The 27,461-nt window shown below is 38.1% G+C and overlaps 1 protein-coding gene across 1 annotated transcript; it reads right to left on the bottom strand.

Moving 5' to 3' along the window:
* Window positions 1–750: 750 nt before the first annotated feature.
* LOC138324124 (hydroxyacyl-coenzyme A dehydrogenase, mitochondrial-like) lies at window positions 751–27,282 on the bottom strand. Its single transcript, XM_069269199.1, is given in 10 exon segments — window positions 751–1,183; window positions 4,150–4,266; window positions 4,448–4,520; window positions 4,667–4,756; window positions 12,780–12,809; window positions 12,811–12,854; window positions 16,826–16,878; window positions 23,426–23,583; window positions 25,614–25,742; window positions 27,081–27,282. Coding segments are annotated over 10 exon segments (936 nt in total). The 5' UTR covers window positions 27,198–27,282; the 3' UTR covers window positions 751–1,058.
* Between the last annotated feature and the right edge of the window lie 179 nt (window positions 27,283–27,461).

Here is a 27,461-nt window from a genome sequence, read left to right as displayed (position 1 = left end):
TGAACTAAAGTAAATCGCATGCGAAAGAAAGATGTATTAGTACCTGGCAACTAACCACAGTACCCAGAGAATAACCACCGAGCAGCGGTCAGTACCTGGCAACTGACCACAGTACCCAGAGAATAACCACCGAGCAGCGGTCAGTGAGACTGGCAACTGACCACAGTACCCAGAGAATAACCACCGAGCAGCGGTCAGTACCTGGCAACTGACCACAGTACCCAGAGAATAACCACCGAGCAGCGGTCAGTACCTGGCAACTGACCACAGTACCCAGAGAATAACCACCGAGCAGCGGTCAGTACCTGGCAACTGACCACAGTACCCAAGAGAATAACCACCGAGCAGCGGTCAATACCTGGCAACTGACCACAATACCCAGAGAATAACCACCGAGCAGCAGTCAGTACCTGGCAACTGACCACAGTACCCAGAGAATAACCACCGAGCAGCGGTCAGTACCTGGCAACTGACCACAGTACCCAGAGAATAACCACCGAGCAGCGGTCAGTACCTGGCAACTGACCACAGTACCCAGAGAATAACCACCGAGCAGCAGTCAGTACCTGGCAACTGACCACAGTACCCAGAGAATAACCACCAACCAGCAGTCAGTACCTGGCAACTGCCCTATGTGGTATTCAAACTGAAAGTGTTTGTGGTAATATGTTTGGAAATCTTCAGCACTCTGCCAGTGTTCACTGTTATGGTATGGAGGAAAATAGTGCAGAAATATAGAATACTACGATAATAAATCAACATAGAATTTATTAACTGAATTATACCGAACTCCATACAAATCCATAAACATTAAGGGATCATAGTGTCCAATAAATGAATAAAATTTATTGAAAGTTCTCCAAGGTAACATTAACAAAACAGTAGAAAATCATCACTACTACTGGTACCTACAAAATGTCTAAACAGACATAATATTTTTTGGCCTTATAAAGTGTACCTTAATTCTCACAGAATTATTATATATAAAAAATTAGCATTCACTGCATTCACATCAGGCAATCATTAAACACATCCCAAGTCTGTCACACTTCTGGTGATCACTTCTTCTTGTAGGAGTAAAATCCCTCTCCTGCTTTCACTCCGACCTTTCCCTCCTCGACCAGTTTGTTAAGCATGGCACTTGGTTGGAAGAGAGGGTTGTCTGGGTATTTCTCACACCAACCTGGTAATTATACACAGTCAAAACCTAAACTTGAATATTTATCAATATTCAAATATCATTAAAAATATCAATAACTCTCCAAAACACTCATGATTTTATGGTATCAAATTAAATGTATTACATTATATGCTAACACATTATGTATTGAAATATCTAGTTTCTAGATCTTTTAAAACTATGAAGTCATGGTTAATGTTTCAATATTTAAAACAATACAAGATTTTTATCAACAAAAATAATACTATGAAGATTCCTACCAAATCACTCACCGTCCCCATATAGACACAAAGTTCTACCAAATCACTCACCGTCCCCACATACACACAAAATTCTACCAAATCACTCACCGTCCATGATAAACTTCATAGTGTCTAACCCCACATAGTCACAAAGTTCTACCAAATCACTCACCATCCATGATAAACTTCATAGTGTCTAACCCCACCATAGACACAAAGTTCTACCAAATAACCGTTCATGATAAACTTCATAGTGTCTAACCCCACATAGTCACAAAGTTCTACCAAATCACTCACCGTCCATGATAAACTTCATAGTGTCTAACCCCACATAGTCACAAAGTTCTACCAAATCACTCACCGTCCATGATAAACTTCATAGTGTCTAACCCCACATAGACACAAAGTTCTACCAAATCACTCACCGTCCATGATAAACTTCATAGTGTCTAACCCCACATAGACACAAAGTTCTACCAAATCACTCACCATCCATGATAAACTTCATAGTGTCTAACCCCACATAGACACAAAGTTCTACCAAATCACTCACCGTCCATGATAAACTTCATAGTGTCTAACCCCACATAGACACAAAGTTCTACCAAATCACTCACCGTCCATGATAAACTTCATAGTGTCTAACCCCACATAGTCACAAAGTTCTACCAAATCACTCACCGTCCATGATAAACTTCATAGTGTCTAACCCCACATAGTCACAAAGTTCTACCAAATCACTCACCGTCCATGATAAACTTCATAGTGTCTAACCCCACATAGTCACAAAGTTCTACCAAATCACTCACCGTCCATGATAAACTTCATAGTGTCTAACCCCACATAGTCACAAAGTTCTACCAAAACACTCACCGTCAATGATAAACTTCATAGTGTCTAACCCCACATAGACACAAAGTTCTACCAAATCACTCACTGTCCATGATAAACTTCATAATGTCTAACCCCACATAGACACAAAATTCTACCAAATCACTCGCCGTCCATGATAAACTTCATAGTGTCTAACCCCACACAGACACAAAGTTCTACCAAATCACTCACCACCCATGATAAACTTCATAGTGTCTAACCCCACATAGTCACAAAGTTGTACCAAATCACTCACCGTCCATGATAAACTTCATAGTGTCTAACCCCACATAGTCACAAAGTTCTACCAAATCACTCACCATCCATGATAAACTTCATAGTGTCTAACCCCACATAGTCACAAAGTTCTACCAAATCACTCACCGTCCATGATAAACTTCATAGTGTCTAACCCCACATAGTCACAAAGTTCTACCAAATCACTCACCGTCCATGATAAACTTCATAGTGTCTAACCCCACATAGTCAAGTTCTACCAAATCACTCACTGTCCATGATAAACTTCATAGTGTCTAACCCCACATAGTCACAAAGTTCTACCAAATCACTCACCGTCCATGATAAACTTCATAGTGTCTAACCCCACATAGTCACAAAGTTCTACCAAACCACTCACCGTCCATGATAAACTTCATAGTGTCTAACCCCACATAGTCACAAAGTTCTACCAAATCACTCACCGTCCATGATAAACTTCATAGTGTCTAACCCCACATAGTCACAAAGTTCTACCAAATCACTCTCCGTCCATGATAAACTTCACAGTGTCTAACCCCACATAGTCACAAAGTTCTACCAAACCACTCACCGTCAATGATAAACTTCATAGTGTCTAACCCCACATAGTCACAAAGTTCTACCAAACCACTCACCGTCCATGATAAACTTTATAGTGTCTAACCCCACATAGACACAAAGTTCTACCAAATCACTCACCGTCCATGATAAACTTCATAGTGTCTAACCCCACATAGTCACAAAGTTCTATCAAATCACTCACCGTCCATGATAAACTTCATAGTGTCTAACCCCACATAGACACAGAGTTCTACCAAATCACTCACCGTCCATGATAAACTTCATGGTGTCTAACCCCACATAGTCATAGAGTTCTATCAAATCACTCACTGTCCATGATAAACTTCATAGTGTCTAACCCCACATAGTCACAAAGTTCTACCAAATCACTCTCCGTCCATGATAAACTTCATAGTGTCTAACCCCACATAGTCACAAAGTTCTACCAAATCACTCACCATCCATGATAAACTTCATAGTGTCTAACCCCACATAGTCATAGAGTTCTATCAAATCACTCACTGTCCATGATAAACTTCATAGTGTCTAACCCCACATAGTCATAGAGTTCTATCAAATCACTCACTGTCCATGATAAACTTCATAGTGTCTAACCCCACCATAGTCACAAAGTTCTACCAAATTACTCTCCGTCCATGATAAACTTCATAGTGTCTAACCCCACATAGACACAAAGTTCTACCAAATCACTCACCATCCATGATAAACTTCATAGTGTCTAACCCCACATAGACACAAAGTTCTACCAAATCACTCACCGTCCATGATAAACTTCATAGTGTCTAACCCCACATAGACACAAAGTTCTACCAAATCACTCACCGTCCATGATAAACTTCATAGTGTCTAACCCCACATAGTCACAAAGTTCTACCAAATCACTCACCGTCCATGATAAACTTCATAGTGTCTAACCCCACATAGTCACAAAGTTCTACCAAACCACTCACCGTCCATGATAAACTTCATAGTGTCTAACCCCACATAGTCACAAAGTTCTACCAAATCACTCACCGTCCATGATAAACTTCATAGTGTCTAACCCCACATAGTCACAAAGTTCAAATGGCCCCATGGGATATCCAGCACCTAACTTCATGGCAGTGTCCACATCTCTAGTACTGGCGTCACCTTGTAAGATAAAGTATCATGCAGGTTCAGTGGAAATATTACTATAATTTCACACTTTCTGATGAGTTATCCTGCTACAGTCAATTAATGAGCGTTATGTTATTTCCTTAATGAAATCTGCATCATGGTTGGTGATTTATATATATTTCAGAAAAGTGAAGTAATTAAAAGTAAATCTTACCTCTCTCTACAAGACGAACAGCTTCTACCATGTAAGGTACCAGTAGTCTGTTCACAATGAATCCTGGTGTGTCCTATAAAATAAACCAAGGTTAAGTAACGTCATCATAAACATCTTCATGTTATGTCTGCTTTGCATTTATCTAGAAACAACAATAATGTTCTTGATGCTAATATAATTTTCATATCTCCACCAATAGCACACAGTCACCATACATACCTTGCAATTCACAGTTGTTTTTTGCATTGATTTTCCAAAGGCCAGTAGTTTATCAAAAGTGTCATCACTAGTTTGAGGGATTCTGATAACCTGCAAACAAAAATCCAAGTCTGAAATACTTTCCATTTGTCTGTCCTAATACTTCTCATTCCGCGAACAGTAAATTATGCTCCCGTTTCTACATATATTTGTACATACTAAACCATCTATAATCATTCTTTGTGTGGGTTAATGAGTTTTAAAAGAGGTCCAAGGGCCTTAATGGTCATCAGTTTTACTAGAGGTCCAAGGGCCTTAATGGTCATCAGTTTTACAAGAGGCCCAAGGGCCTTAATGGTCATCAGTTTAACAAGAGGCCCAAGGGCCTTAATGGTCATAAGTTTTACTAGAGGTCCAAGGGCCTTAATGGTCATCAGTTTTACAAGAGGCCCAAGGGCCTTAATGGTCATCAGTTTTACAAGAGGCCCAAGGGCCTTAATGGTCATCAGTTTTACTAGAGGTCCAAGGGCCTTAATGGTCATCAGTTTTACAAGAGGTCCAAGGGCCTTAATGGTCATCAGTTTTACAAGAGGTCCAAAGGCCTTAATGGTCATCAGATTTACAAGAGGCCTAAGGGCCTTAATGGTCATCAGTTTAACAAGAGGCCCAAGGGCCTTAATGGTCATCAGTTTAACAAAAGGCCCAAGGGCCTTAATGGTCATAAGTTTTACACAAGGCCCAAGGGCCTTAATGGTCATCAGTTTTACAAGAGGTCCAAGGGCCTTAATGGTCATCAGTTTTACAAGAGGTCCAAGGGCCTTAATGGTCATCAGTTTTACAAGAGGTCCAAGGGCCTTAATGGTCATCAGATTTACAAGAGGCCCAAGGGCCTTAATGGTCATAAGTTTTACAAGAGGCCCAAGGGCCTTAATGGTCATAAGTTTTACACAAGGCCCAAGGGCCTTAATGGTCATCAGATTTACAAGAGGTCTAAGGGCCTTAATGGTCATCAGTTTTACAAGAGGTCTAAGGCCTTAATGGTCATCAGTTTTACAAGAGGTCCAAGGGCCTTAATGGTCGTAAGTTTTACAAGAGGCCCAAGGGCCTTAATGGTCATCAGTTTTACAAGAGGCCCAAGGGCCTTAATGGTCATCAGTTTTACAAGAGGTCCAAGGGCCTTAATGGTCATCAGTTTTACAAGAGGTCCAAGGGCCTTAATGGTCATCAGTTTAACAAGAGGCCAAGGGGCCTTAATGGTCATCAGTTTTACAAGAGGTCCAAGGGCCTTAATGGTCATCAGTTTTACAAGAGGTCCAAGGGCCTTAATGGTCATCAGTATTACAAGAGGTCCAAGGGCCTTAATGGTCATAAGTTTTACACAAGGCCCAAGGGCCTTAATGGTCATAAGTTTTACACAAGGCCCAAGGGCCTTAATGGTCATCAGATTTACAAGAGGTCTAAGGGCCTTAATGGTCATCAGTTTTACAAGAGGTCCAAGGGGCCTTAATGGTCATCAGTTTTACAAGAGGTCCAAGGGCCTTAATGGTCATCAGTTTTACAAGAGGCCCAAGGGCCTTAATGGTCATCAGTTTTACAAGAGGCCCAAGGGCCTTAATGGTCATCAGTTTTACAAGAGGCCCAAGGGCCTTAATGGTCATCAGTTTTACAAGAGGCCCAAGGGCCTTAATGGTCATCAGTTTTACAAGAGGTCCAAGGGCCTTAATGGTCATCAGTTTTACAAGAGGTCCAAGGGCCTTAATGGTCATCAGTTTAACAAGAGGTCCAAGGGGCCTTAATGGTCATCAGTTTTACAAGAGGTCCAAGGGGCTTAATGGTCATCAGTTTAACAAGAGGTCCAAGGGCCTTAATGGTCATCAGTTTTACAAGAGGTCCAAGGGCCTTAACAGTCATAAGTTCTGCAAGAGGCCCAAGGGCCTTAATGGTCATCTGTTTTACAAGAGGTCCAAGGGCCTTAATGGTCATCAGTTTTACAAGAGGTCCAAGGGCCTTAATGGTCATCAGTTTTACAAGAGGTCCAAGAGGCTTAATGGTCATCAGTTTTACAAGAGGTCCGAGAGGCTTAATGGTCATCAGTTTTACAAGAGGTCCAAGGGCCTTAATGTTCATCAGTTTTACAAGAGGTCCAAGGGCCTTAATGGTCATCAGTTTTACAAGAGGCCCAAGGGCCTTAATGGTCATCAGTTTTACAAGAGGCCCAAGGGCCTTAATGGCATAGTTTTACAAGAGGCCCAAGGGCCTTAATGGTCATCATTTACAAAGGCCAAGGCCTTAATGTCACAACAGGAGGCCAAGGGCCTTAATGGTCATCCAAGTTTTAATAAAGGGCCCAAGGGCCTTAATGGTCATAAGTTTTACAAGAGGCTCAAGGGCCTTAATGTTCATCAGTTTTAAAAGAGGTCCAAGGGGCTTAATGGTCATCAGATTTACAAGAGGTCCAAGGGCCTTAATGGTCATCAGTTTTACAAGAGGCCCAAGGGCCTTAATGGTCATCAGTTTTACAAAGGCCCAAGGGCCTTAATGGTCATCAGTGTTACAAGAGGTCCAAGGGGCCTTAATGGTCATCAGTTTTACAAGAGGTCCAAGGGCCTTAATGGTCATCAGTTTTACAAGAGGTCCAAGGGCCTTAATGGTCATCAGTTTTACAAGAGGTCCAAGGGCCTTAATGGTCATCAGTTTTACAAGAGGTCCAAGGGCCTTAATGGTCATCAGTTTTACAAGAGGGTCTAAGGGCCTTAATGGTCATCAGTTTTACAAGAGGTCCAAGGGCCTTAATGGTCATCAGTTTACAAGAGGCCCAAGGGCCTTAATGGTCATCAGTTTTACAAGAGGTCCAAGGGCCTTAATGGTCATCAGTTTTACAAGAGGCCCAAGGGCCTTAATGGTCATCAGTTTTACAAGAGGTCCAAGGGCCTTAATGGTCATCAGTTTTACAAGAGGTCCAAGGGCCTTAATGGTCATCCGTTTTACAAGAGGCCCAAGGGCCTTAATGGTCATCAGTTTTACAAGAGGTCCAAGGGCCTTAATGGTCATCAGTTTTACAAGAGGCCCAAGGGCCTTAATGGTCATCAGTTTTACAAGAGGCCCAAGGGCCTTAATGGTCATCAGTTTTACATAAGGCCCAAGGGCCTTAATGGTCATCAGATTTACAAGAGGCCCAAGGGCCTTATGTAACAGTTTTACATAAGGCCCAAGGGCCTTAATGGTCATCCGATTTACAAGAGGCCCAAGGGTCTTAACACCTTAAAACGAGTCTTGAGTTTTAAATGTGCCTTATATTTATACCTATCTAGTGATGCCTAATATTGACAATTACACTGCAAAAAGGATGAAAATGATAAACAAAGTTGACCAGTTTTTGACAGTTTTGTTATTAACCTTCGCTGACCTTTCACCTCTGATATTACCTGACCTCTAGGTTCTATTGCTAGATGTTTTAAAACAAGAGATCCAAGAGGGGGTGCCCACCATTAATGATGTTGGTCAAAGGAAAGGGGGATCTTCTCTCGGTTTTTTCCTTCTTTTTCTCTTCCTTTGAAACATTTGCTACACACAGAAAAACTACAAAGCAGCTAAATACTTCATTTATCGAAATCCATACCATGTTCTTTTCTGTCCCAGATTGTGTATAAAGAACACCTACTTAATACAACCTTACAGGAAATCGCTGTAAATTTACCAACACTAATATTCACGTTACAGAAAACCGCTGTAAATTTACCAACACTAATATTCACGTTACAGAAAACCGCTGTAAATTTACCCAAACTAATATACACCTTACAGGAAACCACTGTAAATTTACCCACACTAATATTCAAGTTACATGAAACCGCTGTAAATTTACCAACACTAATATTCACGTTACTGAAAACCGCTGTAAATTTACCAACACTAATATTCACGTAACAGAAAACCGCTGTTAATTTACCCAAACTGTTAATTTACCCAAACTAATATACGCCTTACAGGAAACCACTGTAAATTTACACACAATAATATACACCTTACAGGAAACCACTGTGAATTTACCCACTAATATGCACCTTACAGGAGACCACTGTGAATTTATCCACACTAATATAGGAATAAAGGAAACCCAAGTAACCACAATTTACCTTCCACAAAAAAAGGAAACCCAAGTAACCACCATTTACCTTCCACAAATAAAGGATACCCAAGTAACCACCATTTACCTTCCACAAATAAAGGAAACCCAAGTAACCACCATTTACCGTCCACAAATATAGGAAACCCAAGTAACTACAATTTACCTTCCACAAATATATAGGAAACCTAAGTAACCACCATTAACCAAACACAAATATAGGAAACCCAAGTAATCACCATTCACCTTCCACAAATAAAGGTAACCCAAGTAACCACCATTTACCTTCCACAAATAAAGGAAACCCAAGTAACCACCATTTACCTTCCACAAAATATAAAACCCAAGTAACCACCATTTACCTTCAATAAATAAAGGAAACCTACATAACCACCATTTACCTTCGACAAATTTATGAAACACCAAGTAATCACCATTTACCTTCCATAAATAAAGGAAACCCAAGTAACCACCATTCACCTTCCACAAATAAAGGAAACCCAAGTAAATACAATTTACCTTCCATAAATAAAGGAAACCTAAGTAACCACCATTTACCTTCCACAAATAAAGGAAACCCAAGTAACTACAATTTACCTTCCATAAATATAGGAAACCCAAGTAACCACCATTTACCTTCCATAAATAAAGGAAACCCAAGTAACCACCATTTACCTTCCAAAAATATAGGAAACCCAAGTAACCACCATTTATCTTCCATAAATAAAGGAAACCTAAGTAACCACCATTTATCTTCCAAATATATAGGAAACCCAAGTAACCACCATTTAGCTTCCACAAATAAAGGAAACCCAAGTAACCACCATTTACCTTCCACAAATATAGGAAACCCAAGTAACCACCATTTATCTTCCAAATATATAGGAAACCCAAGTAACCACCATTTAGCTTCCACAAATAAAGGAAACCCAAGTTACCACCATTTACCTTCCACAAATATAGGAAACCCAAGTAACTACAATTTACCTTCCACAAATATATAGGAAACCTAAGTAACCACCATTAACCAAACACAAAATATAGGAAACCCAAGTAAATACAATTTACCTTCCAAAAATATAGGAAACCCAAGTAACCACCATTTACCTTCCATAAATAAAGGAAACCCAAGTAACCACCATTTACCTTCCATAAATATAGGAAACCCAAGTAACAACCATTTACCTTCCATAAATATAGGAAACCCAAGTAACCACCATTTATCTTCCAAATATATATGAAACCAAAGTAACCACCATTTAGCTTCCACAAATAAAGGAAACCCAAGTAACCACCATTTACCTTCCATAAATATAGGAAACCCAAGTAACAACCATTTACCTTCCATAAATATAGGAAACCCAAGTAACCACCATTTATCTTCCAAATATATAGGAAACCCAAGTAACCACCATTTAGCTTCCACAAATAAAGGAAACCCAAGTAAATACAATTTACCTTCCACAAATAAAGGAAACCCAAGTAACCACCATTCACCTTCCACAAATAAATAAAACCCAAGTAACCACCATTTACCTTCCATAAATAAAGGAAACCCAAGTAACCACCATTTATCTTCCATAAATAAAGGAAACCTAAGTAACCACCATTTATCTTCCAAATATATAGGAAACCCAAGTAACCACCATTTACCTTCCAAAAATATAGGAAACCCAAGTAACCACCATTTACCTTCCACAAATAAAGGAAACCCAAGTAACCACCATTTACCTTCCATAAATAAAGGAAACCCAAGTAACCACCATTTACCTTCCATAAATAAAGGAAACCCAAGTAACCACCATTTACCTTCCACAAATATAGGAAACCCAAGTAACCACCATTTACCTTCCACAAATAAAAGAAAACCAAGTAACCACCATTTACCTTCCACAAATAAAGGAAACCCAAGTAACCACAATTTACCTTCCATAAATAAAGGAAACCCAAGTAACCACCATTTACCTTCCATAAATAAAGGAAACCCAAGTAACCACCATTTACCTTCCACAAAATAAAGGAAACCCAAGTAACCACCATTTACCTTCCACAAATAAAGGAAACCCAAGTAACCACCATTTACCTTCCACAAATAAAGGAAACCCAAGTAACCACCATTTACCTTCCAAAAATATAGGAAACCCAAGTAACCACCATTTACCTTCCATAAATAAAGGAAACCCAAGTAACCACCATTTACCTTCCACAAATATAGGAAACCCAAGTAACTACCATTTACCTTCCACAAATATAGGAAACCCAAGTAACCACCATTTACCTTCCAAATATATAGGAAACCCAAGTAACCACCATTTACCTTCCACAAATAAAGGAAACCCAAGTAACCACCATTTACCTTCCACAAATAAAGGAAACCCAAGTAACCACCATTTACCTTCCACAAATAAAGGAAACCCAAGTAACCACCATTTAGCTTCCACAAATAAAGGAAACCCAAGTAAACCACCATTTACCTTCCACAAATAAAGGAAACCCAAGTAACCACCATTTACCGTCCACAAATAAAGGATACCCAAGTAACCACCATTTACCTTCCACAAATAAAGGAAACCCAAGTAACCACCATTTACCTTCCACAAATAAAGGAAACCCAAGTAACCACCATTTACCTTCCACAAATAAAGGAAACCCAAGTAACCACCATTTACCTTCCACAAATAAAGGAAACCCAAGTAACCACCATTTAGCTTCCACAAATAAAGGAAACCCAAGTAACCACCATTTACCTTCCACAAATAAAGGAAACCCAAGTAACCACCATTTACCTTCCACAAATAAAGGAAACCCAAGTAACCACCATTTAGCTTCCACAAATAAAGGAAACCCAAGTAACCACCATTTACCTTTCCACAAATAAAGGAAACCCAAGTAACCACCATTTACCTTCCACAAATAAAGGAAACCCAAGTAACCACCATTTACCTTCCACAAATAAAGGAAACCCAAGTAACCACCATTTACCTTCCACAAATAAAGGAAACCCAAGTAACCACCATTTACCTTCCACAAATAAAGGAAACCCAAGTAACCACCATTTACCTTCCACAAATAAAGGAAACCCAAGTAACCACCATTTACCTTCCACAAATAAAGGAAACCCAAGTAACCACCATTTACCTTCCACAAATTATGAAACAAAGGATTACCCAAGTAACCACCATTTACCGTCCACAAATAAAGGAAACCCAAGTAACCACCACCATTTACCTTCCACAAATAAAGGAAACCCAAGTAACCACCATTTACCTTCCACAAATAAAGGAAACCCAAGTAACCACCATTTACCTTCCACAAATAAAAAGGAAACCCAAGTAACCACCATTTACCTTCCACAAATAAAGGAAACCCAAGTAACTGCCATTTACCTTCCACAAATAAAGGAAACCCAAGTAACCACCATTTAGCTTCCACAAATAAAGGATACCCAAGTAACCACCATTTACCTTCCACAAATAAAGGAAACCCAAGTAACCACCAATTACCTTCCACAAATAAAGGAAACCAAGTAACAACCACTATTTACCTTCCACAAATAAAGGAAACCCAAGTAACCACCAATTTACCTTCCACAAATAAAGGATACCCAAGTAACCACCATTTACTTCCACAATTAAGGATACCCAAGTAACCAACATGTTACATTCCCACAAATTTCAAAGGGAAAACCCAAGTAACCGCCAATTTACCTTCCACAAATAAAGGAAACCCAAGTAACCACCATTTAGCTTCCACAAATAAAGGAAACCCAATTAACTGCCATTTACCTTCCACAAATAAAGGAAACCCAAGTAACCACCATTTAGCTTCCACAAATAAAGGATACCCAAGTAACCACCATTTACCTTCCACAAATGAAGGAAACCCAATTAAACCTTCGGGTCAGATATGACCTAAAAATCACCATTATTCACGAATCCATCCTCATTTCCCACAAACCAACCGAAAAAATTGCCCCCTTGTGAAATCACCAGCTATATAGTGACGTACCTCAAGTAACTTCATCACAGGAACGGGATTTGAATAAATGTAGACCACCAAATAGCATGTACCATTCTGTTAGGGGTAAATATGGTGTGTCTGAAAACCATCAAGTAAACTAGACACATAGCTTATACTTGTGTTAGGGGTAAATATGGTGTGTCTGAAAACCATCAAGTCAACTAGACACATAGCTTATACTTGTGTTAGGGGTAAATATGGTGTGTCTGAAAACATCAAGTAAACTAGACACATAGCTTATACTTGTGTTAGGGGTAAATATGGTGTGTCTGAAAACCATCAAGTAAACTAGACACATAGCTTATACTTGTGTTAGGGGTAAATATGGTGTGTCTGAAAACATCAAGTAACTAGACACATAGCTTATACTTGTGTTAGGGGTAAATATGGTGTGTCTGAAAACATCAAGTAAACTAGAAACATAGCTTATACTTGTGTTAGGGGTAAATATGGTGTGTCTGAAAACCATCAAGTCAACTAGAAACATAGCTTATACTTGTGTTAGGGGTAAATATGGTGTGTCTGAAAACATCAACTAGACACATAGCTTATACTTGTGTTAGGGGTAAATATGGTGTGTCTGTAAACAGTCAAGTAAACTAGACACATAGCTTATACTTGTGTTAGGGGTAAATATGGTGTGTCTGAAAACCATCAAGTCAACTAGAAACATAGCTTATACTTGTGTTAGGGGTAAATATGGTGTGTCTGAAAACATCAACTAGACACATAGCTTATACTTGTGTTAGGGGTAAATATGGTGTGTCTGAAAACCATCAAGTCAACTAGACACATAGCTTATACTTGTGTTAGGGGTAAATATGGTGTGTCTGAAAACATCAACTAGAAACATAGCTTATACTTGTGTTAGGGGTAAATATGGTGTGTCTGAAAACAGTCAAGTAAACTAGACACATAGCTTATACTTGTGTTAGGGGTAAATATGGTGTGTCTGAAAACCATCAAGTCAACTAGACACATAGCTTATACTTGTGTTAGGGGTAAATATGGTGTGTCTGAAAACATCAACTAGACACATACTTATATGGTGTGTCTGTAAACAGTCAAGTAAACTAGACACATAGCTTATACTTGTGTTAGGGGTAAATATGGTGTGTCTGAAAACATCAACTAGACACATACTTATACTTGTGTTAGGGGTAAATATGGTGTGTCTGAAAACATCAAGTAAACTAGACACATAGCTTATACTTGTGTTAGGGGTAAATATGGTGTGTCTGAAAACCATCAAGTAAACTAGACACATAGCTTATACTTGTGTTAGGGGTAAATATGGTGTGTCTGAAAACCATCAAGTAAACTAGACACATAGCTTATACTTGTGTTAGGGGTAAATATGGTGTGTCTGAAAACATCAACTAGACAAACAATACGGTTAATATGGTGTGTCTGTAAACAGTAGACACATAGCTTATACTTGTGTTAGGGGTAAATATGGTGTGTCTGTAAAACAGTCAAGTAAACTAGACACATAGCTTATACTTGTGTTAGGGGTAAATATGGTGTGTCTGAAAACCATCAAGTAAACTAGACACATAGCTTATACTTGTGTTAGGGGTAAATAATGGTGTGTCTGAAAACCATCAAGTCAACTATAAACATAGCTTATACTTGTGTTTAGGGGTAAATATGGTGTGTCTGAAAACATCAACTAGACACATAGCTTATACTTGTGTTAGGGGTAAATATGGTGTGTCTGAAAACATCAAGTAAACTAGACACATAGCTTATACTTGTGTTAGGGGTAAATATGGTGTGTCTGAAAACATCAAGTAAACTAGAAACATAGCTTATACTTGTGTTAGGGGTAAATATGGTGTGTGTCTGAAACATCAACTATAAACATAGCTTATACTTGTGTTAGGGTAAATATGGTGTGTCTGAAAACATCAACTAGACACAACAAATATGGTGTGTCTGTAAACAGTCAATAAACTAGACACATAGCTTATACTTGTGTTAGGGGTAAATATGGTGTGTCTGAAAACCATCAAGTAAACTAGACACATAGCTTATACTTGTGTTAGGGGTAAATATGGTGTGTCTGAAAACATCAAGTCTAGACACATAGCTTATACTTGTGTTAGGGGTAAATATGGTGTGTCTGAAAACATCAAGTAAACTAGACACATAGCTTATACTTGTGTTAGGGGTAAATATGGTGTGTCTGAAAACATCAACTAGACTAGCTATACTTGTGTTAGGGGTAAATATGGTGTGTCTGAAAACATCAAGTAAACTAGAAACATAGCTTATACTTGTGTTAGGGGTAAATATGGTGTGTCTGAAAAATGTAAATACAAACAGTCAAGTAAACTAGACACATAGCTTATACTTGTGTTAGGGGTAAATATGGTGTGTCTGAAAACATCAAACTAGACACATAGCTTATACTTGTGTTAGGGGTAAATATGGTGTGTCTGAAAACCATCAAGTCAACTAGACACATAGCTTATACTTGTGTTAGGGGTAAATATGGTGTGTCTGTAAACAGTCAAGTAAACTAGACACATAGCTTATACTTGTGTTAGGGGTAAATATGGTGTGTCTGAAAACCATCAAGTAAACTAGACACATAGCTTATACTTGTGTTAGGGGTAAATAATGGTGTGTCTGAAAACCATCAAGTCAACTAGAAACATAGCTTATACTTGTGTTAGGGGTAAATATGGTGTGTCTGAAAACCATCAAGTAAACTAGACACATAGCTTATACTTGTGTTAGGGGTAAATATGGTGTGTCTGAAAACATCAACTAGACACATAGCTTATACTTGTGTTAGGGGTAAATATGGTGTGTCTGAAAACCATCAAGTCAACTAGAAACATAGCTTATACTTGTGTTAGGGGTAAATATGGTGTGTCTGAAAACATCAAGTCAACTAGACACATAGCTTATACTTGTGTTAGGGGTAAATATGGTGTGTCTGAAAACATCAAGTAACTAGACACATAGCTTATACTTGTGTTAGGGGTAAATATGGTGTGTCTGAAAACATCAACTAGAACACATAGCTTAACTTGTGTTAGGGGTAAATATGGTGTGTCTGTAAAACAGTCAAGTAAACTAGACACATAGCTTATACTTGTGTTAGGGGTAAATATGGTGTGTCTGAAAACATCAAGTAAACTAGACACATAGCTTATACTTGTGTTAGGGGTAAATATGGTGTGTCTGTAAACAGTCAAGTAAACTAGACACATAGCTTATACTTGTGTTAGGGGTAAATATGGTGTGTCTGTAAACAGTCAAGTAAACTAGACACATAGCTTATACTTGTGTTAGGGGTAAATATGGTGTGTCTGAAAACATCAAGTAAACTAGACACATAGCTTATACTACTGTGTTAGGGGTAAATAATGGTGTGTCTGAAACAGTCAAGTAAACTAGACACATAGCTTATACTTGTGTTAGGGGTAAATATGGTGTGTCTGAAAACCATCAAGTCAACTAGAAACATAGCTTATACTTGTGTTAGGGGTAAATATGGTGTGTCTGAAAACAATATGGTCAAAACAGGTAAACTAGACACATAGCTTATACTTGGTTAGGGGTAAATATGGTGTGTCTGAAAACCATCAAGTAAACTAGAAACATAGCTTATACTTGTGTTAGGGGTAAATATGGTGTGTCTGAAAACATCAACTAGAACACAACTGGTAAATATGGTGTGTCTGTAAACAGTCATAAACTAGACACATAGCTTATACTTGTGTTAGGGGTAAATATGGTGTGTCTGAAAACCATCAACTAGACAAATAGCTTATACTTGTGTTAGGGGTAAATATGGTGTGTCTGTAAACAGTCAAGTAAACTAGACACATAGCTTATACTTGTGTTACTGGTAAATATGGTGTGTCTGTAAACAGTCAAGTAAACTAGACACATAGCTTATACTTGTGTTAGGGGTAAATATGGTGTGTCTGAAAACAATCAACTAGTAAACAGTCAAGTAAATTAGAAACATAGCTTATACTTGTGTTAGTGGTAAATATGGTGTGTCTGAAAACCATCAAGTAAACTAGAAACATAGCTCATACTTGTGTTGCTGGTAAATATGGTGTGTCTGAAAACCATCAACTAGAAACATAGTTCATACTTGTGTTGCTGGTAAATATGGTGTGTCTGAAAACCATCAACTATACACTTAGCTTATACTTGTGTTGCTGGTAAATATGGTGTGTCTGAAAACAGTCAAGTAAACTAGAAACAAACGACCGCCTGTATATAAAGACCGCCTGTCTATAACGACCAGTTTTTAGACTCCTCGTGCATTTTTACTATATAATGGCACTCTGCATAACGACCACCTGTGTAATGTGGCTAACGACCGGTCATTTTAGCCCCGTCAAAAGTGTATAACGACCTGTCGCCGAGATCGACTTTTCGAGTACCGAGTACAGTGTGTGTGTAGTAGCGTCCCTTTGACCTACCTCCGGTAATTAACTCCCTTGGTAAGCAAATGGCGGCCATTACTGAAGCCCAAGCTATAAATTGTTTATACAGTACTGTTTGGTTTATAACCCTAGCGGTCGTAACATTTGAGGTACAAATATGTTGCCAACTTAAGGATGGAAGTTTTAACGGTTTATCCTATAAAGACTGAAATTATGTTTGGTCTAGCGCAGAAAAGATCACTCGTAACGTTGATTTTGAAGGTACAAACTCGGATACGGTAGGCAAAATAAAACATGCCGATTTATGGTGTTTTTCCATTCCATTGTCGATATTGGCATTGATTACTAACAAGAGGCCCAAAGGGCCTTAACGGTCATCTGACTACCTTGACAATAGTAAAATTAGGATATATGGTGTCACTTTGTCATGATCATTTCAGGATCATTTTCAATTTTTTTCAACAAATTTTATTTCAAACAAGAGGCCAAAGGGCCTTAACATATAGGAAATTAATTAGATATAGTGTCATGGTAGTCATCTCTTGATTTGGGATCAACCAGAGATGTAATTAACAATACTTTGTCGGGACCATGTCAGGATTTTCATGCAAGTTTCAGCCAAGTCGCACCGGTAGAACTTGAGAAGTTCAAATGTGTTTTCAAGATTTCAATCTTGGATTTCAGATCGACCCGAAAAATAACAACACTTTGTCGGTACCATCTAAGATTCAAAATGTGTTTTCAAGATGGCGGCTGTGGCGGCCATCTTGGATTTTGGATCGCGACCCGAAAAATAACAACACTTTGTCGGGACCATGTCAAGATCATTTCATGTAAGTATCAACCAAATCCCACTGGTAGAACTTGAGAAGAAGTTCAAAATGTGTTTTCAAGATGACGGCTGTGGCGGCCATCTTGGATTTCGGATCGACCCGAAAAAAAACAACACTTTGTCGGAACCATGTCAGGATCATTTCATGCAAGTTTCAGCCAAGTCGCACCGGTAGAACTTGAGAAGAAGTTCATAATGTGTTTTCAAGATGGCTGCTGTGGCGGCCATCTTGGATTTTGGATCGACCCAAAAAATAACAACACTTTGTCCGGACCATGTAAGGAGCATTTCATGCAAGTTTCAGCCAAATCCCACTGGTAGAACTTGAGAAGAAGTTCAAAATGTGTTTTCAAGATGGCTGCTGTGGCGGCCATCTTGGATTTCAGATCGACCTGAAAAATAACAACACTTTGTAGGGACCATGTCAAGATCATTTCATGCAAGTTTCAGCCAAATCTCACTGGTAGAACTTGAGAAGAAGTTCAAAATGTGTTTTCAAGATGGCGGCTATGGCGGCCATCTTGGATTTTGGATCGACCCGAAAAATAACAACACTTTGTCAGGACCATGTCAGGATCATTTCATGCAAGTTTCAGCCAAATCTCACTGGTAGAACTTGAGAAGAAGTTCAAAATGTGTTTTCAAGATGGCCGCTGTGGCGGCCATCTTGGATTTCGGATCAACCCGAAAAATAACAACACTTTGTCGGGACCATGTTAGGATCATTTCATGCAAGTTTCAGACAAATCCCACCGGTAGAACTTGAGAAGAATTTCAAAATGTGTTTTAAAGATGGCGGCTGTGGCGGCCATCTTGGATTTCAGATCGACCCGAAAAATAACAACACTTTGTCGGGACCATGTCAGGACCATGTCGTGCAAGAATCTGCCAAATCGCATTGGTAGAACTTGAGAAGAAGTTCAAAATGTGTTTTCAAGATGGCCGCTGTGGCAGCCATCTTGGATTTCGGATTGACCCGAAAAATAACAACACTTTGTCGGGACCATGTCAGGATCATTTCATGCAAGTTTCAGCCAAATCCCACCGGTAGAACTTGAGAAGAATTTCAAAATGTGTTTTAAAGATGGCGGCTGTGGCGGCCATCTTGGATTTCAGATCGACCCGAAAAATAACAACACTTTGTCGGGACCATGTCAGGATCATTTCATGCAAGTTTTAGCCAAATCGCATTGGTAGAACTTAAGAAGAAGTTCAAAATGTGTTTTCAAGATTGCAGCTGTGGCAGCCATCTTGGATTACAGATCGACCCGAAAAATAACAATACTTTGTCAGGACCATGTCAGGATCATTTCATGCAAGTTTCAGCCAAATCACACTGGTAGAACTTGAGAAGAAGTTCAAAATGTGTTTTCAAGATGGCCGCTATGCCAGCCATCTTGGATTTCGGATCAACCCGAAAAATAACAACACTTTGTCGGGACTATGTCAGGATCATTTCATGTAAGTTTCAGCTAAATCGCACTCGTAGAACTTGAGAAGAAGTTCAAAATGTGAAAAGTTAACACACGGCGCACAGCGCTTGGCGGATGACGACGGACGAAACATGACGCCTATAGGTCAGATGACCTAATAAAATACGGTCCCATTTCTTGGTAGAAATGTTACTGAAAGTTAATATGTGTACCTGCAGTGTGATTTTAATAGTTTTTAGACTGCATATTGTGAGAAAACGCCTCCAAATCGATCTTTCATGTTCCGAGTATAATCCGTCAAAACTGGTTACACGGCAACATTACATACGACTTGCTGGCAAAAATGTGTTGTATAAAAAATATTACACGCATACATTGTCTGAAAATAATCGTTCACAGATAATTCCAGGCCATGTGAAGTCAGTAATTAGGTAATGATTATGTTCATAGCTGAAAAAATCTACTATGTATCAAAACGAGTTGATTTTGTTTTGCTCGAAATTTCCGATTGCATTAAAATAAAACGAGCACAAATCACGGAAATATATTGACACAATTATTTCTTAAATAATGCATGGCAATAAATATATAAATATCCAGTAGCAGGTCTGTTTTGTATTAATATAATTCTATTTTATTTACTGGCTTGTTGGTTGGCACGAAAGCCCCAACCTGTCTATAAAGGCAACCTGTCTATAGTGACCGTTTTTCTGTCTCCCCTTCAGTGGTCGTTATACACAGGTTTGACTGTACTTGTGTTACTGGTAAATATGGTGTGTCTGATAACCATCCAGTAAACTAGAAACATAGCTTATACTTGTGTTAGGGGTAAATATGGTGTGTCTGAAAACATCAACTAGACACATAGCTTATACTTGTGTTAGGGGTAAATATGGTGTGTCTGAAAACAGTCAAGTAAACTAGACACATAGCTTATACTTGTGTTACTGGTAAATATGGTGTGTCTGAAAACATCAACTAGACACATAGCTTATACTTGTGTTAGGGGTAAATATGGTGTGTCTGAAAACATCAACTAGACACATAGCTTATACTTGTGTTAGGGGTAAATATGGTGTGTCTGAAAACATCAACTAGACACAACTGGTAAATATGGTGTGTCTGAAAACATCAACTAGACACATAGCTTATACTTGTGTTAGGGGTAAATATGGTGTGTCTGAAAACATCAACTAGACACATAGCTTATACTTGTGTTAGGGGTAAATATGATGTGTCTGAAAACAACAACTATAAACATAGCTTATACTTGTGTTAGGGCTAAATATGGTGTGTCTGAAAACAGTCAAGTAAACTAGACACATAGCTTATACTTGTGTTACTGGTAAATATGGTGTGTCTGAAAACATCAACTAGACACATAGCTTATACTTGTCTGAAAACATCAACTAGACACAACTGGTAAATATGGTGTGTCTGAAAACATCAACTAGACACATAGCTTATACTTGTGTTAGGGGTAAATATGGTGTGTCTGAAAACATCAACTAGACACATAGCTTATACTTGTGTTAGGGGTAAATATGGTGTGTCTGAAAACATCAACTAGACACAACTGGTAAATATGGTGTGTCTGAAAACATCAACTAGACACATAGCTTATACTTGTGTTAGGGGTAAATATGGTGTGTCTGAAAACATCAACTAGACACATAGCTTATACTTGTGTTAGGGGTAAATATGGTGTGTCTGAAAACAACAACTATAAACATAGCTTATACTTGTGTTAGGGGTAAATATGGTGTGTCTGAAAACAGTCAAGTAAACTAGACACATAGCTTATACTTGTGTTAGGGGTAAATATGGTGTGTCTGAAAACATCAACTAGACACATAGCTTATACTTGTGTTAGGGGTAAATATGGTGTGTCTGAAAACAGTCAAGTAAACTAGACACATAGCTTATACTTGTGTTAGGGGTAAATATGGTGTGTCTGAAAACATCAACTAGACACATAGCTTATACTTGTGTTAGGGGTAAATATGGTGTGTCTGAAAACATCAACTAGACACATAGCTTATACTTGTGTTAGGGGTAAATATGGTGTGTCTGAAAACATCAACTAGACACAACTGGTAAATATGGTGTGTCTGAAAACATCAAGTAAACTAGACACATAGCTTATACTTGTGTTAGGGGTAAATATGGTGTGTCTGAAAACATCAACTAGACACATAGCTTATACTTGTGTTAGGGGTAAATATGATGTGTCTGAAAACAACAACTATAAACATAGCTTATACTTGTGTTAGGGCTAAATATGGTGTGTCTGAAAACATCAACTAGACACATAGCTTATACTTGTGTTAGGGCTAAATATGGTGTGTCTGAAAACATCAACTAGACACAACTGGTAAATATGGTGTGTCTGAAAACATCAACTAGACACATAGCTTATACTTGTGTTACTGATATATATGGTGTGTCTGTAAACCATCAAGTAAATCACATGTAATTCTAATAAAGAACACATAATATAATGCATAATAAGTATTTGAAAGTTTTTGCCTGAAAGTAAACTTACAAACCATGAATAATAAACACGTTACTAAAAATTTTAACTTATGTATAAATCCTTTTTCAATGATGATAATACTCCAATAACACACCGGTAAGATAGACCAGTCAGAGGATACTTACTGGTAGATAGACCAGTTAGAGGATACTTACTGGTAGATAGACCAGTTAGAGGATACTTACTGGTAGATAGACCAGTTAGAGGATACTTACTGGTAGATAGACCAGTTATACGATACTTACTGGTAGATAGACAAGTTAGAGGATACTTACTGGTAGAAAGACCAGTTAGAGGATACTTACTGGTAGATAGACCAGTTAGAGGATACTTACTGGTAGATAGACCAGTTAGAGGATACTTACTGGTAGATAGACCAGTTAGAGGATACTTACTGGTAGAAAGACCAGTTAGAGGATACTTACTGGTAGATAGACCAGTTAGAGGATACTTGCTGGTAGATAGACCAGTTAGAGGATACTAACTGGTAGATAGACCAGTTATACGATACTTACTGGTAGATAGACAAGTTAGAGGATACTTACTTGTAGAAAGACCAGTTAGAGGATACTTACTGGTAGATAGACCAGTTAGAGGATACTTGCTGGTAGATAGACCAGTTAGAGGATACTTACTGGTAGATAGACCAGTTAGAGGATACTTACTGGTAGATAGACCAGTTAGAGGATACTTACTGGTAGATAGACCAGTTAGAGGATACTTACTGGTAGATAGACCAGTTAGAGGATACTTACTGGTAGATAGACAAGTTAGAGGATACTTACTGGTAGAAAGACCAGTTAGAGGATACTTACTGGTAGATAGACCAATTAGAGGATACTTGCTGGTAGATAGACCAGTTAGAGGATACTAACTGGTAGATAGACCAGTTATACGATACTTACTGGTAGATAGACAAGTTAGAGGATACTTACTGGTAGAAAGACCAGTTAGAGGATACTTACTGGTAGATAGACCAGTTAGAGGATACTTGCTGGTAGATAGACCAGTTATACGATACTTACTGGTAGATAGACCAGTTAGAGGATACTTACTGGTAGATAGACCAGTTAGAGGATACTTACTGGTAGATAGACCAGTCAGAGGATACTTACTGGTAGATAGACCAGTTAGAGGATACTTACTGGTAGATAGACCAGTTAGAGGATACTTACTGGTAGATAGACCAGTCAGAGGATACTTACTGGTAGATAGACCAGTTAGAGGATACTTACTGGTAGATAGACCAGTTAGAGGATACTTACTGGTAGATAGACAAGTTAGAGGATACTTACTGGTAGATAGACCAGTTAGAGGATACTTACTGGTAGATAGACCAGTTAGAGGATACTTACTGGTAGATAGACCAGTTAGAGGATACTTACTGGTAGATAGACCAGTTAGAGGATACTTACTGCGGTGCTGCCTTATCCAGTACTGTAAATAGTTGTTTCTTCACATCCAGATTTTCTACGATGGCCTCTATAACGAGATCTGCATTACCCACAGCATTGGTAGCATCTGTCTGGATACTTACTCGATCAATAGCCTCCGATATAAATGCTTCTCCACCCTTCAATACAAACAATCTCATTCATACAAAACATATTTGCTGCATGGGATATTGTCATGGGAATATTCTTTCATTCATACGTGTTAAATTTTGGTAAAGATTATTGGAGAAAAAACTGTGACCTATCAAAACATCATAGACTCATTCAATGTACAATATAACCCCTTATAACTCGAACTCGCATTTCTCTAATGCTTCCCCATTAGTCGAACTGATCATGTAGTCCTGCCCATGCCCCTGTATAACTAGCTCGAGATACTCTGGCCCTGACACCAGACTTAGACATGATGACAGATAGATATCCAGTTTAGGGCCAGAGCGCACTACTACATGAAAAGGTGGAATTCGCTAACACTGTTTGATATCGGGCCAGGTCATATCTATTTGTCAAACATACGTGCGAACTTTGTATTGTTTTACCCGACTGCACCGACTGAGGATATAGATGATGGTCCATGTGTATACGACAGCACAACAGCAGACATTTTATTGCTATACTGGTATTTCCAAAAATGCATTAGAATATATTTTTCTATCGCACAGATGTGAAAGTTGTTGATTTGCATAAATAGAGAACGCTGACTGTCTTAATTAACTGTATTTACTTTATTATGTTATCAGTGTTCAATTTCAACACTTCTCTTTCTCATGTTTTAGTTTCAGTTAAGGTTGAAAGGGCAGAGCTCATTCATGTGTAGCAAATCAATGTTATTTTTAATCAATGCGTTCTGTACTTTTTAAACGAATTAGGTCATTTCTCTTTCCCAGTTTATAGGCAACGTAAACATTTGTTCTGTCTTTTATTAGTATCTTTTAATGATATTTTGATCAATTTTACAACACAAGTTACAATTTTAACACTAGGATTGAAAATTCCCCTCGTTAATATGCTTAATGCTGGAAAACAATAATTAACAATAGGCCTGTGGGCCTTAATGGTCATCTGACTATTGGTGCAATACAACACCTCAAAATATATGGTAGTGGATTTGATGAATTTGACCTTGAATGAAGGTCAAGGTCATTAAATTTAACACACATGGTAGCCCTTCATGCAAACATATATCTGCAAGTACATTATCAGGTCTCTAGGACTCTTAGCTATACATAAGAAGTTCTCTAAAGATTTTAGCCAATTTAACCCCTGTGACCTTGAATGAAGGACAAGGTCATTAACTTGAACAAACTTTTTAGCTCTCCATCACAGCATGTCACAGGCCCAATATCAGATCTCTATGCCTCTTCGTTATTCAAAAGAAGCCATTAAAAGATTTTAGCCTGTTTGACCCCAATGACCTTGATTTATTTGAACAAACTTGGTAGCCCTTCTTCCCAGCTTGTCACAGGCCCAGTATCAGGTCTCTAAGGATTCTTGGTTATTAACAAGAAGTTTGTTTAAAGATGTAATCCATTTTTACCACTTTGATCTTAAATGAATGTCAAGGTCATTGATTTGAACAAAACTTGATAGCCCTTCATCCAAGCATGTTGGTGACCCAATATCAGGTCTCTAGGCCTCTTAGTAATTCACAAGTCATTTAAAGATTTTAGCCTCATTGACCCCTGTGACCTTGAATGTAGGTCAAGGTCATTCATTTGAACCAACTTGGTAGCCTTTATCGCAGCATGCCACAGGTTCAATATGAGTACCCTGGACCTTTCGGTTCTTGAGAAGAAGTCGTTTAAAGATTTTTGCCTTTTTGCCCCCTGTATTTGATTCAGACAAAACATGTAAATATTAATGCAGAACAATTCCTACACAGGCAATATTTTTTCATGTGAAATTTTTGTGAAGCGAGGCAAAAAAGTAAATTTCACACGAAAAGAATTTTTTTCACATGAATTTCACATGAAAATTCATGTGCAGAAAATATTGCCTGTGTTTATATAAACTCAGCTTATATTCATCAAATACATGTAGTTCATTATAATTCATAAGCAGAACTTAAAATGTTACACAGTACATTTTAGCTAAGTGATCCCAAACAGCTGTGTGGGTCAAAAGATAAAACTAATGAACTAATACAAACTTTGGCATCGTCAGCAAACTTTTTTTTTGCTACCCTCTGCAGACTTTTGTGAATGGAGGCCTTAGACTTGTTGAGAATATCTTCAGATTGGTCCACAATCACAACCTGATGCCCTGTAGTAGCTGCAACCTGTAAAACAAAGCAAGATTTTTTTAATGTTTGAAAATTAAAAATTATAAGAAATTTAGGATTTCATGATTTGATTTCAATCAAAGTTACTGATCAACATATAAAGTAGATGAAGCATCAATTAAGACAATAAACATGATCAATTTTCCAACCCAGCATGTCATCTATGTCTATTGAAATTAAGATTTTGTAAAAATGAGGTTTTTCCTTCGGTTTGTTATTTACTTCTGTATCTGATATTGATCAATATTTTCTATATAATCCATATAATAATAAGAGCTGTAGTTATTCAAGTCCTCTTTTGATAAAATTAAAAAGCTCAAATAGAATGACAATGTGAAACTTTTCTTCCCCCATACAATGATGACATTGTATAAACTCTCAAGTAACAGTTATAGTACCTAGTTTATTTGGTATCTATGAATGAAGGTCAAGGTCATTTATTTGGACAAACTTAGTAGCCATTGATATATAGTATTCCAGCATGTTACAAGACAAACACCATGTTTCTTTAGACCATATCTAGTCATTCTTTCCTGCATTCTACAGGCTATTATGCGCTTTCCCTTTGAGAAAGAAGTCTTTTGTATGAAAACTTTCCACACAGCGCATATGATACACATCAGACAATGCACAATGATGAATGGAACAGTAGGACCAGCAAACAATATATGACTGTACATCATCATCACCCTTCAGATGACCGAATAATCATATATGTTTAAGTATCCCATGTGGGATCGCTTTACATGTGAGAAAATTCATCGAGAATGTCTCCAATCACTGAACAAAAGATCCCTGGAGGTCAGAGCCAAAATTTATACAATTTAATCCAAATTTGGTTTCATTCCATGTAGAACTCTATGACTTATTATAAGTAGCGATTTAAAGGATTTACCAGATTGAGTGAGAAGGACTCGAGAAAAGATATAGCTGACTATTTTAGAGTTTTTTCATCCACATCTTACATTTTGGTTCCCAGTGAAAAAACGGCTTCATTTGTTACAATTTTTAAGCACAATAATTATGGCAAATATGGTATGTATATTTAGGCGAGTTAAATCTGTTATCAGTACTGTATAGTACTGAGTATACTTACTTAACTTTCCATTACTAATATTATAATATTCAAAATAAAAGTTCAATAAAAATAAATCACATGATAACTATATTTGCAACTTATTGAAAAATGTAAATGCAAATATTTTTAGAGTTAAAATTGCCGTAGACAAACATAATATAAAAACTTGTCCTGGTCAAAGGTCATTCTCAGGTAACCTGCGGCCAACCTACAATGAGGTGCTCATGGTCAGAAACCTTATTTTCCAGTTAACTTACCTGTGCGATACCAGCACCCATCTGTCCACCTCCTATGACAGTCACACATTTTATAGCCTGTTCACGAACTGCAGATGTGGAAAAACCACGTATACATGTCTTTACGAAGTGAGCCATAACTAATGCAGTGGCTAACAAACTTGGTCGGCAATATATTATCAACACCGACTTGAACCGTACAATGTAGACACAAACTTCCGGTTCCTGTCAAACCGAAAGTAGATTTTTCTTGCACATTATGTAAAAATGGTTTAAAGTGAACAGTCTGGCAAGGATGGCTAAAGTCGGTAAAAATGGTGTGAATGTATCCAGTATAACTTCTTATGGAATGGAAAAATAAAATCTCTCGTCAAAATCTGTCTGCGTACGAAGAAATTAATT

Source organism: Argopecten irradians, chromosome 5 (genome assembly GCF_041381155.1).
Source record: "Argopecten irradians isolate NY chromosome 5, Ai_NY, whole genome shotgun sequence".
Classification (NCBI taxonomy): Eukaryota; Metazoa; Mollusca; class Bivalvia; order Pectinida; family Pectinidae; genus Argopecten; species Argopecten irradians.
This window is presented reverse-complemented; position numbering and strand designations above follow the sequence as displayed.